General features: G+C 53.7%; 1 protein-coding gene across 1 annotated transcript in view; it reads right to left on the bottom strand.

The window, feature by feature from the left end:
* MGAT5B (alpha-1,6-mannosylglycoprotein 6-beta-N-acetylglucosaminyltransferase B) overlaps window positions 1-14,905 on the bottom strand; it is a 58,792-nt gene extending 43,887 nt beyond the window's left edge. Inside the window, exons 1-2 of the mRNA XM_065852373.2 lie at window positions 14,649-14,905; window positions 8,332-8,444 (exon numbers count right to left, since the gene is read on the bottom strand). Of these exons, the coding sequence (XP_065708445.1) occupies window positions 8,332-8,444; window positions 14,649-14,716 (181 nt within the window). The 5' untranslated portion in view covers window positions 14,717-14,905. The remainder of the gene's footprint in view (window positions 1-8,331; window positions 8,445-14,648) is intronic.
* Window positions 14,906-16,618: the final 1,713 nt, after the last annotated feature.

Raw genomic sequence — 16,618 nt, forward strand, 5'->3', positions numbered from 1 at the left:
AGCTAACACAGCAGGGAGACCAATGTGCTGCAGAAGTTGCCCAGCTGAACGCAAGAACTGGCTGTGCCATGTGCATGTTGCCCAAAACAGAGCTAGCAGATGGGAAGCAACCCCGTTCAACCCTACAAATCACTCCCACAAGCACCGTGCCACCCCTACGGCCAGGCACCGCTCTGCCCACCCTGCTCCTTGACAGCCACGGCAAAGCCACATCCTTGGGCTCCGCTCTCCTGCGCTGCCACTGGCTCCTGAGCGATGGGGCTGCACCTCCGCTCTCCTTCTGCAGGCTGGAGGTCCTTCCCCAGGACAGTGATGCCCCACAGGCAGGTGATGCTACCTGAGAGCTGATACCCCATGGGCAGGTGATGCTCTCAGAAGGGTGATGCTACACCAGGTTTCATGGAGGAGGATGGTTAGAGAGAGGCCACAGCGAGGTTCTGAGCAAACCTCAGCCTCCACCCAAGGTCCCATCAGTCCTCCTCCAGCCTGGTGCTGCACGGACCACGGGCAGAGGGACCAGCCCAGTGTCCCCGTACCAATCTCACTGGGTCGGGGGTCTTGCTCCCAAACTGAGCCTACAGAAGGGGGTCCTGCCACTTTCTCCACCCCACCCAGCTCCCCCTAGCTCCCCACCCAGAAGGAAATGCCTGACGGAGCAGACAGCAGCTCTCCACCTCCACCCCAACACATGTTCATCCCTATTTCCATATAAATAAGAAAAGGCAGGGAGCTGAGCAATACAAATAGACACATTCACAGATGGGAACGTTTCATTACCGCAAGACAGAGCAGGGCTGTTCCCCCCAACTTTTATTACTCCTTGCCCTCCCCCTCCCCCCCCAACCACATATCAGAGACTTGTGGGACTGTCCCCATGTCACACAAGGAACATCAAGTCCCACCACAAGCCATCGCTCTCCAGACAAATTGAGCTCAGCCTGGGGAGAAGGGCTGGGGGAGGCAGGCAGCTGGGGAAGAGGGGACTAAGATGCACAAGCTGCACTTCAGCTTTTATTTATATAATTTTATTTTTTAACCCATCTATTTCCCCTTTCTCATCCCCCTTCCACTTTTTTTCTTTTTTTAAAGTACCAGCAGGGTATTTATAGTTGCTCCTCTCTTGCCAGCCAGCACTATTTTAAATTGCATTTTAAGCTGTTCTGCAGTGCTCCAAACACCTCACACTGCAGGCAAGGCTTTCAAACTACAAGATTAACATCGATCTTAAATTGCTTCCTAAAACACCAGGGCTCCAGCGCAGGGCTCACTCAAGGGCAGCTGCCAGTAGCAAAGCCCAGAGGACAGCAGGGTTCCTGGGGCACGGCTGGACCCAGCACCGGGCTGGATGCTGCCTGGGCAAAACTGGACCCTGGTTTTGCAACCAGGACCCCCAGCACACACCGGCCCCATGGCACAGGGGCAGCCCCAGAGACCCCTCAACCAGGGATCCCCCCCATCACCAACCCACCTCCTGGTGCTTGGTCTTTACAAGACAGCATATCTCTAAGGGCATCAGCGCTTAACTCACCTAGTTCTCCTAACAGTCCCCACTGCTGACCCAGGGAAAATTGTATTATCAAGAGCCGATAGCCTCAGGATTGCAAGAAATCAGCCCAAACCCCTGTGGCAGAGGAAGGATCCGACCCTGCATTTGCTCGCCCCGAGATCAGCCAGGGACAGGTTTGGGTGGCTCAGCACCAGCATCACGCCTCTGGCTCCGCATGCCCAGCGCTCGAGTCCACAGCCTTATTTACAGCTGCCCCAAAACATTATGTTTCAGAAACAGCAGAACTCACTAATTTAACATTTCTAAAATTATTACCGTTTTTTTCCTTCAGCCAAAAATACTGGCCAAAGAGCACCGGGCATCCTGCCACTCGGTTTCCAGGGGTGAATAAATCATCCCCTTCCTGCAAATCCATCAGCTGCAGCCAAAACGAGCAGCCAGACCCTTCCAGCAGCAGCAGAGCGGGGCAGAAGCCCAAAGCAGAGCTCATGGGAGCCGGGGGCATTGGCAGAGCCACGGGACGAGCCTCAGCTAATCTCTGCCTGAGCTGAACTGAGCCCTGGTCTCTTGTTTAGGCCAGAGCAACAAATAAATCAGTGGGAAAAAAACAGCTTTCACAGAGGCTGCTATGGTTCCCACTGTGCTAGTTTCATTTTCTGAAGTACCTGCTGCCTCCCGGGCTCAGGATGAATTTTGATTTAGGAGTGAAACGAGGCAATAAAAGCATAAAGAGACATTAACATCCCTCCTGGCTGTGGTGGGGTGTTTGCTCATCACACGTTGATGGAAACGCCGTTTGACTTCCTTATGAGCTATAGAAAATCAATTAATTGATTTAATCATTCCCTGGGAGTCACTGCTGATGGAGATAACAGCGCTGGGGCCAGCGCACATCCCTGCACACAGACCTCCACCTCTGCCCGCCAGCTCCAGACTCACCAATTCACGTCTCCATCTCTCAATAAGTTGGGTGGCACTTATTTTTTTAATTTTTAAGCCTGCAGGCATTCAATTCTGAGCAGCAATTGTATCAAACGGCCACTTCTTCAGTAACAGATGTGCTCCCAGGGTGGATTAAGCCTTAACTGCTACTTCAGCAGTCCTTGTGCTGTTTCTTACCCCTCTGTGCCCTGCAAAGCACCAATGGGCATTTTATTCCTCCAGTGCCTCCCTGCAGAAGTGGGCAGTAACCCCTGGTATCATGCGCAACCCCCACAGATGCTCTTAATGTCTTTATTTTCACAGCACTCCTTTCCCTGTCTGCAACCACAATTGGATAAGAGCAGTAACGTTCTACAGTTCCAATTTAAACTCCCTTTCCAAGCCCGGGTTGGAGACAGGAGCACAGGGCAGGTTCACAACCCAACAGGGGATGCAGCACCCCAGGACCAAAACACAGTGGCACACAGGGACACCAGGAGAAGGTGGTGCAGGAGAGGACATGTGCTTTTTATCAACCCCACGTTCTCCTCCCCAGGCAAAGCAATGGTCTGCTCCAAAAAAGTGCAGATTAAGGGCAGCCCTGTGTTGCCTATGCGGGTGCAACCCCAGCATCAGCATCTTGCACCCCAGGGTGCTGCACGGGGCGCTGGGGGGCAGCTGGCACCCACAGTCACTGCCAGCAGCACCCACCACCGTCACCAACAGCCATTCCTCAGCACAGAGCACCACTTCAACCTATAAGCAAAAAAGTCTCCCTATATTCAAGAGGAAGAGCAGAATAAGTGCACCGCTCCAGCCTTTTTTCTGGGTGAGGAAAACGCCAAAGTCCATCTCCCCCAGCACAGCCCCTCACCACAGATGTGCTCTCAGAACCGACGAGCTCTGCTTGGCACCAACCAGGCAACTTCTTGCAGGATCAGCTCTGGCCCCTGAGGCTGCTTGGGATGGGACAGACAGAGCAAGGCTGGAAATGAGCCCCGGGCAGGGAGGAGCCGCACAGCACACTGCTCCCCACGGCTCTCGCATGGATTAGAAAGGGTTGTCGGGCATTGGAACAGGCTGCCCAGAGCAGTGGCAGAGTCACCATCCCCGAAGGGGTTGAACAGACAGGGAGATGAGGTTCTCAGGGACATGGGTTAGTGCCAGGGGTGGGGGAATGGTTGTACTTGATGATCTTGAGGGTCTCTTCCGACCAAAATGATTCTATGATTGACCATGGGCTCCAGGAGACTCAAACATAGATCTGGATGCAGCAGCAGGACAATTGAGCAATGGGGGTGTGCAGGATCTGTGTGTCCCAGTTGTACCAGGGAGGTGACACGCACCCGCTTACCCACAGCCTCTCCATGAGGACCTGGGAAGATGCTCCAGCCAACAACCCCACAGGCACTGCGGGAAGAGGGGGACCAGAGAGGGGAACCCCCTGCTGCCTTTCAAGATGGTTTTGCAGAAGCAAATTCTGGATTCAGATCGTGAGCACAAACCTCATCCCTCCCTCCACCCACCCGCACGAGCATCCCAGCTGGTGAGACGCGCTCCGGCAGCGAATCCTGACAAGCTGCTTACAAACTGCTGCAGACAGTTATCCAGAGCTGCTCAACATCAAAACATAGCACAAGCAGCCCGGGAGAGGGTTATAAGTCACCGGGGAAGAAACTGCAAATAATTAGTGCTGAGTTTGCACAGCAGAGTCTGCCCGGCTCCCTCCCTCCCTCTGCCCGTGTCACCCCCCGTCACCATCACTTGGTTACACAAGACTTTGCAACTGGTTTTCCTGTCGCCTTCACTGTGCATTAAAGGCAGCAGGATAAATTTATAACTTAACTCGCATGACTTTTTGAAAGCAAAGGGAACATGAGCGTCTCTGGCACGGCACATCTGTGTATGACATCTCAAGGAGGCGGCAGCACCAGCTCTCACTCCCGGGTGCTCTCTCCAGTGAGGTCAGGTAGGACAAAGGGCTGTCAAAGCACAAAGCAACTTTTGGGTATTTTGCGCAACTCAAGCTCCTGTCTCTGCCCAGAAGAAATAACTGAGAAGCAGGCTGGGATCTGTCACAAGTGGCAGCGACCCAAGTTTGCAAATGGGTCCAGAAATCACCTCTCCCAAGAGAAATGGGGACGTGAGGAGGGACACATCTGTGTTTTGCTTTAAAGCTCCTTGGGGCTGAGCATCATCTTGCAGCAGCCAGGACATCGCAGGCAGAGCTGAACTGAGCTGTCCCCTCCTCTGTTGTCCTCCCTCACCATCAGTCCCACACAGAGGGTGCAGAGTGGGTCAGGATCATTCACCTGCTCCTCCTCCTCCTCCTCTCCCAGCACAGCTGGCTGTGAGGATGGATGACAGTTATTCAAACTCACTGTGATCGTTAGCAAATCGGAGCTTGACCTTTCTGCATCTTCTGTGAGAACAAATTGATGGTACCTGGCCATGCTAACCCAGTTGGGACGCTGCTGGAGCAGAAGGAAAAGCAGAAGAGAGGAGCAGGAGCAAAGGACCCCCCCAGGGAGATCATGTACATTCTCATGTTTCTATTTGGCCTCTTTGCTCCGCTCCTCAGGGACTGAACTAACATCAGATCTCATCACTTCAGTGTTATGACTCTGGAACGGTGAAGATGCCCTACAAAACCCCAAGCATCCTTCAACATTATTTTTTGCAGCACAATTCCCGCTCCTCTGCCCCCTCCACCAACACCCCTCTGGAGAGAAGCAGAGCCACAAAGACCAAAGTATTCAGCTGCGCTGCACAGCTCAAAACAACCTCCTTCTTCCTCCTCTTCTATGTTCAGTGATGGAAGAAATTGTTTTAAGCAGATGAGACTCCAGGAACTGGAGCAAGCAACAGCCGTGGGAGAGGTAGAGCACTCCAGCAGCTGGAACACAGGAGGGCTGGGCTTGGGTGATGTTAAGCACCGTTTCCACTGCAACATGTCCTGGCTGTTGTCTGCTGGACCTCTCCTGAGAATCCTGTATCCCAACACAACAAGCCAGAGCCATTCTGATGCCTCAAGAAAGCAGCTTCACCCACAGCCTGCACGCAGGACAAGATCACAGGAGGGTTTGGGTTGAAGGGACCTTCCCAGCTCCCCCAGTGCCACCCCTGCCATGAGCAGGGACATCTTCACCAGCTCAGGTTGCTCAGAGCCCCGTCCAGCCTGGCCTGGGATGTCTCCAGGGATGGGGCATCCACCACCTCTCTGGCCAACCTGGGACAGTGTTTCACAGACTCCAAAACACATCTCAGCACCCTAGGGCAAGGTGCAACAGCCTTGCAGAGATGTGCTTCACCCCTGCTAACTTGTTTTTCCTTTTTGTGTTGTAAAATCAGCTCTCACCTCATCCCTGTCCTTTCTTTGTCACCTGTCCCCACACAGCACCCGTTTGTGGTCACCAACAGCAAACCAGCTGGAGATGCTGCTGGGAGCTCATTTTGGGGTGGAAAAAGGCAGGTGTCGAGCTCTCAAGCAAAGCATCAATTCAGGCAGGAAACACTTGAAAACGGGTTGAAAAAGACAGTTACAGGGAGAGTAAACACACAACTTCAGGGCTCAGCAAACCACCACTTCCCAAAGGCACCAAGATCCAAGGACCTCAGCGGGAGAACCGCTGTTCCAGCATGCAGACCCCAAGCACTGAGTTATCCAGATGAACCACTCAAAGCACTTGTATCAAAGTGCCACCAAGGTCCGGTGAAATTAAATCAGAGCCCTCTTGCAGGAATCAGAAGCCCACAGCGAGGGCAGAGCTCAGCTCCAGCCACATCAGGACACCAGGACCAGTCCTGGACAGCCCCTGGGGCTGCAGCAAATCCCTCCAGCACCTCATACCCTCCCATACAGGAACCAACAGCAGGAGAAATCAGAAGCCTTTCCATTTTTTAAACTAGCTACAGCAATTGCAGGCAGCATTCCAGCTACATCTAATCACATTTTAACACTTAATAACCTATTTTCCTCCGCTAATCCTCTGCAGCAGCAAGCTCCACCAGCGGGACGTGCATCGGCGCCAATATCAGAGCGGGGCACGGGCACGGGGGCTGGCGAACCCGCCCGGCCACACTGCGACCACAATTAGAGATTTGGGTGCTTTTTCGGGATCAGCCCCCTGTCCCAAGACAGCTTCACTCCAGCAGTAAAACAAAACTGAAAGATGGGGGAGGGGGGGATAAAATAACCAAATTCAAAAATAAATTTAAAAAATAAAATAAATTTTAAAAATAAATTAAATTTAAAAAAAAACGCATATTTTAAATCCTAAAAAGGAGAAGAGGGCACAAAAACCTCAAATCTCTTGAGTCTAGAGCCCTTCTCAAAGCATCTCCCACATTCAAAATGTATAGACTTGTCTGTTCTCTTTTTTTCTCTAGCTTTGTTTGTAGAACAAATTCTCTCCATAGCCATTTCAAAACAAAGGAAACTTTGTCTGTGTTTACTTGACAGCAGCGGATTAGTATAAAATAACTTGCATTTCAGAAGGTTTTTTTATTTATTGTTAAGACGCAAAGCCTGTGCTGCATCGAATCACCGTGCACAGAATCCACCAGAGGAATGATTTCTGGCACATACTGAGAAACTTGGCTTTTGGAGAGAGCCTTCAAGAAAGGGATTCTCATATAAAAGTAAAATTAAAAATGGGATTAACTTTTGGACTGTGACATTATCCATTTCTCCTTTCCATGCTCCTGCCTTACGTCTATCTTCATTTTGGTTTCGATTGGCTGCTCTCACAGTTCAGAAGCCAAGAAAGCTCCGGGCAAGTCTGGGGACGGTTTCATAAGCTTCCCTTTGGACTGGAATATTCGAGGTTCAGTGCTGAGCTGCTCAGGACACCCAGAGAGAAAAAAGAACAGCCCCAGCGTATCCTGGTGAAGCTGCTGGTCCAGGGGTTTCTGCCCACCTGCCTCGTGTGTCGCTTCTCATACCAACAGGGAAAAAATCCCCTATAACCAGCCCTCCTGGGAGCTGAGCTTGGCATGGGGACAGGGACATTAACACAGCACCCACCCTCCTTGCAGGGGCAGGTACCCTGATCATGGTAGGACATGCAGAAAATACCAAGAGGCACCAATCCCTCAACCTGCTCTGCACGAGGTCAGCCAGGCAAAGCCCAGTCCCTTGGAAAAGGGGTTTAATGGAGTTGGTGATGGGAACAATTAGGGGAGCATGGGGGCAGAAATGACAGGTGACACATGCTCCATCCACAGGGGAGACAGCAAAGCCAGCTGCTGTGGGCTGCACATTCATCTCTCCAAAAGTCAACTAAGCAGTTTAAGAGCACCATCTGACTTCTGGAAACCAGCACTTTAGTCTTCTTCTTCTGGAGGAAAGTAACTTTCTTTTACAGCCCTCCAGGGATGGTGACTCCAGCACTGCCCTGGGCAGCCTGTTCCGATGCCTGACAGCTCCTTGGGGAAGAAATTGTTCCCAAGATCCAACCCAAACCTCCCCTGGCGCAACTTGAGGCCGTTTCGTCTCATCCTGGCGCTTGTTCCTGGGGAGCAGAGCCCGACCCCCCCGGCTCCAAGCTCCTTTCAGGCAGTTCAGAGATCAGAAGGTCTCCCCTCAGCTCCTGTTCTCCAGCTGAACCCCCCAGGTCCCTCAGCCGCTCCCATCACACTTGTGCTCCAGCCCCTCACCAGCTCCATTCCCTTCTCTCAACTCGCTCCAGCACCTCAAGGGCTTTCTTCTAGAAGACGAGAAGGGTCAACAGGACCCTGAGCCATCCTGACATCCCTGAGATGAGTCAGGAGGGAGCCCTGGGGATGGAGGCATCCGAGCACCATCCTCCCTGCATCCCTGGTGCTTGTCAGCTCGGCTGGACCACATGCACAGGTGTCATCAAGCATCACGTGGGGCAGGACGGGCACAGAGCTGCTCTTACCTTCGGTCCGGATGGTGAAGGGTGAATCCCCCAGGCGCTTGGCTGAGAACTGCCCTCCTAGAGATGTCATCAGGAAGCACAGGGTGAAAAATCCAATGCCCAGCACGAATATCCTGCAGGAGGGAAAGCAAAGCTGCAGCAATGTGTGACGAGTAACCAGCTTCCTCCTCAGACAACCCCACCACCCTTTGTCCCCCCAGGTAACCCCTCTGCAGAGCAGCATGAGCCACTTTTTGGGGGGTTTCTGGAAGAGGCAGCTGGGACAATCCCCGTCTACATCCCAGTGGCTCCCCCCATACAGTCCCAGCAAGGAGCACCCCTGCAGCCACAGCCCCACCAGAGCACACAAGGACCTCACCCCAACCATGGCCAGACACACACACGCTTCATGAAAAGGCCTGAGATGCTTCTGCCCAAACCCTGGCACCCAGTAGGCAGATTTTGCCAGGGAACACCCTCCGAAATCCCTGCAGTCTGCTCCAATGGCCAGGCCTGGCGAGGGAGCAGAAGACTCAGACCTTCGGTGGGAAAGCTGAACCGGACCTCAGCTGCCCTTGATGCTCCATGAGATCCAGCCCAGGAGCCAACAGCCCCAGAACACCACAGAAACCACAACAATGAATAATTCCCATATTCCTCCTGGGACAGTCCAGAGAAAAGAAAGACCTTGTAACTTCCCTTCCGCTCAAAGGATCTAAAAAAATAAAACCTTTTCTTTTATTTTTTTTCCCCCCTCAAAAAAAGGTCTTTTGTTCCCCTGTAACTAGGCCACCAGTATTTACCATGGTGTCTGGCATCGCCTGCACGGGTAGCCCTGTGCTCATCAGGATGAGGAGGGACAAGTGCTGATGGCACATGCGGTGACCTGGATCTGTCCCATCACCGCTTTGTTCATCCAGAGCGCAGACCAGGACGGCAAGAAAGTGTGTCCCACAGGGATGTGCCACGCAGGACACCAATCCACATGTCGCTCCCAGCCAAGCAGCTCTCAGCCCTGCTCCTGTTCCTACCAAATCCAGCCCAGTAACTTTTTGGGTGTGAAAAGGCTGGAGGAGGAACTCTGTGCAAGCACAAGGGTTGTGCACCAGGGAGCACAATGACCTGGCCACTTCACATTCTCAGGGATGCTGCCACTGTGTCCAGGTCCTCGTGGAGCTGGAGCATCCTCCAGCAGACACACGGACAGAGCCGCTGCCAGGCACCGTGTATGACAGCTCCCAGAGCCACAGCCGTACCAGGGACCTCAGCCGGCCAAACCCGAGGCATATTTCAAGAAGGAAAAGGAGAAAAGACAACTCACAGCCAGCCTTGGGAAACAATGGGTTTGTCTTCAAATAGATAGATCCTATGTGGGATAGGGAGCTGAGCAAGCCCTCAGGGGTGCCTGCTGGCATTTCTGCCTCTCAGCATCCCTGAGCCGAAGGGAAGCAGGAACTGGTGATTCAACTTTGCAAGTTCACAACATTATCACAGAAACTGCTCACAGAAACACAGCACAGCCACCCAACACCGAGGCCAGGCTTTCGCAAAGAAAGGCTTGCAAAGGAACGGGAATGCCACAGCCCTCCCTCTAATCGTTATCATGTCGTTAAAAGGCAGAGGATTAGGAGCCAGTTATTAAGTCTGGGCTACAACACGCCAGCACTGCAATTATCTGTTGCTGGAAAGGGTTGGCAAGTAAAGTAACTTGCTTCAAAGCACTCATTAGCTACAGGAGATGTTGTGGAGAGCGGAAGCACAGCGTCCAGCAAAGACTGGGCTTCCCCGGAGAGATCTGCTGGATCTCCTGCTGGATCTCCTGCCTGCAGATGCTCCTGGGCAAGACACAGAGTCTTCCCAGGACCGCGCAGGCTCCCACCTCCATCCCACCAGCTCCGATGCTGCTCTCGCCCAGTCAAGGCACACGGAGCTCAGACCCAGGGCAGTCTTGCTCTCAGCATCAGGCAGTTCAAGAGCAAAGGAGGATCAGCCCTGCCCACCCCAGACGGGTATCTCACCCCTGTCTGTCTGTTCATCCATCCATCTGTCCCCAGCTGGGTCCCAGCAGACCAAGGTCACCTGGCCATGGGCTCTGGACAAGCAGTACCCTGCAGCTCCCAATGCCCTTCTCACCTCCCACCTAATCAAGAGAAAAAGCAACACCTTGGGCTCGTTAGCATTAACGAGCTCTGCAAGCAGCACACTCAGCCCCACGCAAATGCTCCCTGACCCGCAGCCAGGCACAGCTCGGTAAAACTGCCCAACATCCCTGTGCAGGGGCAAAGCAGCTCAAGTCCCTTTTATTTCTGAAATAGCCTGCCCTGGGGCGTGGAAAGCAGTTTAAACAAGCTATAGACAGTCTCTCCCTGGTAGGAGAGACCAATAGCAGAGTGGAGAAGGCACAAGTTGGAGGAGGAAAAAGAGGAGGTCAAAGCCAAGCCCACAACCGAGGGTTCTCCCTGGGAGCCCACCATGCTACAAAACCCACCCAAGGTCCCATCCTGTTGCCAGCTGCCCCCTTCCCCACAGGGCATTTTAACAAAGCATCACCTGAGTAAATAACTAGAGCTGATCCTGCTCTTCATTCTCACCCCTCCTGTTGACAATATCTTCATCATCATGCAAGACCTTTATGCATTTTAATGTTCACAATTGTACTCTGGCAAGGAGTGAAATACCAATAGGAGGAAGGAAAAGGAGGGAGGAAGGAAAAGGAGGGAGGAAGGAAAAGGAGGGAGGAAGGAAAAGGAGGGAGGAAGGAAAAGGAGGGAGGAAGGAAAAGGAGGGAGGAAGGAAAAGGAGGGAGGAAGGAAAAGGAGGGAGGAAGGAAAAGGAGGGAGGAAGGAAAAGGAGGGAGGAAGGAAAAGGAGGGAGGAAGGAAAAGGAGGGAGGAAGGAAAAGGAGGGAGGAAGGAAAAGGAGGGAGGAAGGAAAAGGAGGGAGGAAGGAAAAGGAGGGAGGAAGGAAAAGGAGGGAGGAAGGAAAAGGAGGGAGGAAGGAAAAGGAGGGAGGAAGGAAAAGGAGGGAGGAAGGAAAAGGAGGGAGGAAGGAAAAGGAGGGAGGAAGGAAAAGGAGGGAGGAAGGAAAAGGAGGGAGGAAGGAAGGAAAAAGATTCAAAGGCGATCTGTGCTCTAGCATCTCATTAGGAGACAAAATCTTTTGATTTTGACTGTATTACAGAGAAAGCGGAGGAGATGCAGGATGCTTCCCTCCCCTCCTGATCCCCCCAAAAATAGATAGAGCCTAACCAGGATGAACATGCTAGGAGAGAAGCGGATCCAGCCCAGCAACCGTGCTCCAGGGAGCAGGGGGGCTGCAGGGACGGACGCTCAGCCTGGGAACCTCATCTCTTACTTTGTGCTCATCTTCTCCAGCTGAATAAAAATGCACAGCCCAGCCTTAACTGAGCTGAAACCCCTTATGCAGAAAATACCACGAAGCAGGTAAAATGTATCTATCAGGGCCCAGATCTTCCAAACTGCCCACCAAATGCACTGGTACACCTGGCCCCAAAATCAAGTCTTGCTCACTGAAGATCACAGAGCTGCAACAATCAAGTAACATCTCCCGTGGACGCTGGCTTTGTCTGTCATCACACGTCACGTTTAATTCATCGCCCAGGCATGGTTCTGGCGCCAAGTCCCTCTCCACATCCTCCCCACACTGAAATGTTCACAATTCTGCAACCTGGCTCAGTGCCCAAAAGAGAAGGAAGCCAAATTCTCCAAGTCTTTAGTGAAAATTGGAAGTGATGCTCCAATCATTTCAGACTTTGGCTCATAGAACTGAAAGCTGGATGCGGGCAGGAGGGTCTGAGCGATGAGCTGGGAGGTGATGTGGGAAGGAAAGGCAGCAGGACCAGAAGGATGGGGCTGTGACACTGGGACTGTCTGCCCACGGTGCTGCATCACCCAGCTGGGACCTACAGGGAGAATATTACGCAGGTGCACAGGGAACCCAAGAGATACAAAGAAAGGTAATATCTTTTATTAGGCAACTTTTCAACACCCAGGTCTCTTGAGCCTAAAAGCTGAACCACAATTTCAAACAGCAGCAGCCAGGCTAATAAAAAATGCTCCCTCTCCCGCAAACCTTGTTTTGCTCAGAGCCCGACACCGTCACGGCACTGTTGAAATAATGCTCAGCCACAAGAATCTTGCTCCACGAAGCGGACTACAGTGAATTCTCTTACTGGCCCATGTTACAGACACATAGAAAGCCTGGCTTTTGTTTCCAGCTGGCAAAATTGCCTGAACTCCCGATTCTCGGCAAAACCAAGAGCTGGGTGAGTTGGACCCGGGCTCCACGGTGAATTCTTGCCCAAACCTGAAACTGTCACAAATGAAATATCCTTGGCTGCTGAGATCAAATCAGAGCCATCCTTGGGCATTTCTACAAACCGTTCCTACACTGATGTGCTCTCTCTCCCCTTCCTATTTGCTGCAGGCACTTTCACAGCTCAGGGCTTTGCATTGCTTTGCTAAGCATGTCTGGAGGGTGATTAATGAAATGTTTTGGTGCAAAGGGCCAGGTTTCCTCCTCACTGTTTGCTGATGGCACCGCTGCCAGGAGTCTACACCAGGCAGCAGGTTGCACCGTGGGCTTCCATAGAGAAGCAAGGCTCTGCCCTGCCAGCAACAAGCAGCCCATCGTAAATCCTGGATCCATCCTGACTGCCACTATCTTCTGCTCCTGCAGGTAGTCCCTGATTTACATCAGCTGAGAAGATGGGGTGCTGATTTTAGGGGAGCAGTGCTGATTTGCACTGGGTTATGGCTGGAGCGGGGCACTGCCAACCTTGCCGACGCTGGGCTGGGAGCAAGGTGACACAGGACCGTGATGTGGAAGGGTCAGGTTCAGCACAACACTGACGTGGAGGAGATGCAGAGCTGGACACCACAAGGCAGCTAGGAGAGGGTGTTGGGAAAAGAATTCCCCTCTTACACAAGGAAAGCCTGACTGGTTAACAATAGGGTAACCCTACTGGTTCCAGGGGCACCCTTACAGGTCTGCACTGGTTTGAGAGCAGATGCCAGCCCAGGGCACGCAGACAGGGCTGTGCAGGGGCTCTGCTCCAGACACCAGGGACCCTCCAGTCTGGTGCTCTCCTACCATCACAAACCCCTCATCCACACAGACCCCCATCTCTAAAGGGACGTTGTGACCACCCTGTGGCTCACTCCCTGTGTTCCCCAGCCTGACCCTAGGTCACCACTGAAGATGGGCTCCCCACACCCTGGGAGTGATACCCAGGGACAGCCATGCTCAAGCCAGTCACTTCCTTGCTATGGACTTCAAACCTACTTAAGAAAGCAAACAGCCAGCCAAAGAGCATACCCCTGAGGTGTGTAGCTCCTTCCCTCCTCTCTCACAGTCATTCCCCTCCCCATACTAAGCACAAGGTCAAAGTGTGGGGACCTTTCATGTCCCTGCTCCGCCACTGCTTCCCAACATCACCCTGGCCCGGTCTCCCAGCCCCAGGGCACTGCCGCGGGATCCAGCAGCAGGAATCACAGGAACAGGCAACTGCAGGGGAGAGCCAGACAACATCTCCAAACCTAAGCACGAGCGAGCCGTGCAGGCACAGCCCCCTCCTCCAGGGCTAAGCCATAAGGCAGCAAGTAGATCCCTTCAGTGATCCTAAGTGATCCCCAGCCCCCAAATACAGCAGAGAGCACTGGGAACCACTGGGTTTAGCTCACCCCACTCTGTGCTTCATCCACCTGCCTTTTCCCTTTTTGAATGTTTCTGGTCCCTTTTCCCATATTAAAACCAAGGAATTACCAGTATCTCCCATATGTCTGAAGCCTGGGAGCAACCAAAGCAGATCTCTGTTGAAATAAGGAAACTGGAGAGCAAGGACTGGTGGGGAAAAGCAAATGCATGGAGGCAAAAATGGGGAGTTACACCAAGGGGAAGAAAGCCAGAGGTGGGCACAGGCATGCAGGAGCCAGAGGATTTCAGGCTTCGATATCAACCCCAACCCTGCTGCCGGTTCAGGGCAGGTTTCAAAATCCCCATCAGTATGAGCGGATTTAAACCAGGGGAACCAATACCCACGTTTCTGAGAAACGCATTAAAATAAAGACAAACAGCCCTATAATTAACCCCCAAAAGATACTGGCGTGACAAGTGAATTGGGAGCCACCAGCCAGCGAGTGCTGCAGGACCAGCGTGCAAAACCTGCGGGCAAACTCACCTGGATCCCTGACATCCTAAAATGGGCTCAATCCGCCCCCGCACAGCGATCCACAGCTCACCCCACCCCGCAAAACGTGCTCCGAGAACCGCGGGGGACGAGCAAGGCGGGGGGAGCCGGGACAAGGAAAACAACTTTACCTAAAGGGTCTCAAGGTGACGAGGCATCTTCTGACCATTATCTTCCCATCCGCGTTGACTGTGATCATCGTTCAAAGTTGAGCGGGGGGGAGGAGGCGTCCCCCGCACCCCCCACCCACCGAGGCAGCGAGCGGGGCTCAGCGGGCGGAGCGCGGGGCTCCGCGGGGGCGCATGGCGGGGCGCGGAGCGGGCGCGGAGCAGCCTCCTCCCCGCCCGCCCTCAGCCCTACCCGCTGCCGGCCGAGCCCATCGCCGGGGCCGCTCCGCTCCGCGCAGCCCGTGCGGGCGCAACGCCCTCCCCTCCCTGCCCCACTCCGCGCTGCTCCGCGCAGCCCCGCGCAGGAAACTCCGCCCCGCGCAGGCTGCGCCGGGCACCGCGCGCCATCTAGCGGCATTGGGGGGCGCCCGGGGGGTTATTCCCGGGGGCGGGGGGTGCTGTGCTTCCCTCGGGATCGGGGGAAGAGATATTATTGGGGGGAGAATGGCCGTTTCGCGGCCGCGTCCCACCAGCGTGGTGACTTTGGGAGCCGGGGGTGGCCCTTGTGAAAATTGGGGGTGGTTAAACCAGAATCACCACTGTGCAGCCCCCGCCGGGGGCTGTTTGCTTTGGGGGGCTCCAAGAAGCAAGGTGAGCCCCACTTCTGGGGAAAAGCAGAGGTCTGGAGTCAGCCTCTGGCAGCACCAGCCTGCGCCTCTGCTTCCCCATCATGCTGTTTTATTTCTGGGGGATCACAGTCACAGCCCACCATGTGGCTTCCAAGTGTCCCCAGGCACCCCTGAGTGCTGCTAAAAGGAGCAGGATGGCATGGGGCAGGCAGGATGGGGCAAGGAAGCGTCCTTGGGAAGACAAAGAAGTGGACATGAGAGCTGAGGCAAGAGAAGCAGCTGCTGAGCTCAGCAGAGGTGTTCCTGACTCACACGTGAAAGGTGACAGGCACAAAAGGCCTCCCAGAGCTTTGGACTTAAAGTAACTGGATGTGCACAGAGCCCGGGGACACCCCGTTTCCATCCCCTGGCTCCAGGGTGCCCAGCTGCCCCACCAGCCATGAAGGAGGGGACGCATCACCCTGCAGGGTGAGCACCAAACCAACAAGAGCTGAAAGGAGAGCATTGTCCTCAGTGTGCACGTTTGGCCAGGCCCCAGGACAGGACCAGGCTGCTGCGCATGGGGGTTGTGGTGCAAATGGGGCCCCCTCATGTCATGCTGTCCCCATGGCTGGCCATCCCTCTCTGCACTTCATACCACCATGGGCACCATAAAGCAGAAGGTGACACTGAGGGAAAGCTGCCCCTTTGCCTTTCCCACGGTGGGACACTCTCCTTCCATGGCCCTTCCCAAACCTTCTCCATCCTGCTTGCTTCCCTGGGTGAGAAACATCCCTTCAACCCCAACAACCTGACGTCGCTCAACCGTCTACTGCCAGCATCTACCTCCCAGCACCACACAGCCAACCACCCCCTTTTACAAACTAGTTTTGGGGTCCTTCGCTTGTGCAGAATCCTGATGTTTTCCCATGAGGGTGTTGAAGAAGCAATGTCGTACTAGGACTGTTGTGATACCGTAACTTTGATTTCCATAGGGATCCCAGGCGCTCACTCTGCTCCCTCCTCCCTGGTGTAGAACAGGAGTGGCTGCAGTCAGCAGAGCTCCAGGTAGCATATGCTGCAACAGCATCCGCCACAGGCAAACTCAGAGATGAAAGACAGCTGGAAATTTTCCACAAACAGCACTTTCTCCCCATGAAACAGCACTTTTTGCCAAGGAGAAGCGAGAAGAAAAACCACATCCTTTCGAGTTTCATAAATACAACAGGATTTTTGTGTTTATCCACAGTTTTCGTGGGCAGGGGATAGGGAAGAAGTCATTGCCACACCAGGTCTGAGTAGGATAACACAGGGCTGAGGCAGATGGACACACAGACATGCTGAGGGTTTGCAGAAAGGATGGCCCTGAAGCAGCAGTCAGTGCTG

This window comes from Patagioenas fasciata, chromosome 18 (assembly GCF_037038585.1).
Source record: "Patagioenas fasciata isolate bPatFas1 chromosome 18, bPatFas1.hap1, whole genome shotgun sequence".
Lineage (NCBI taxonomy): Eukaryota > Metazoa > Chordata > Aves > Columbiformes > Columbidae > Patagioenas > Patagioenas fasciata.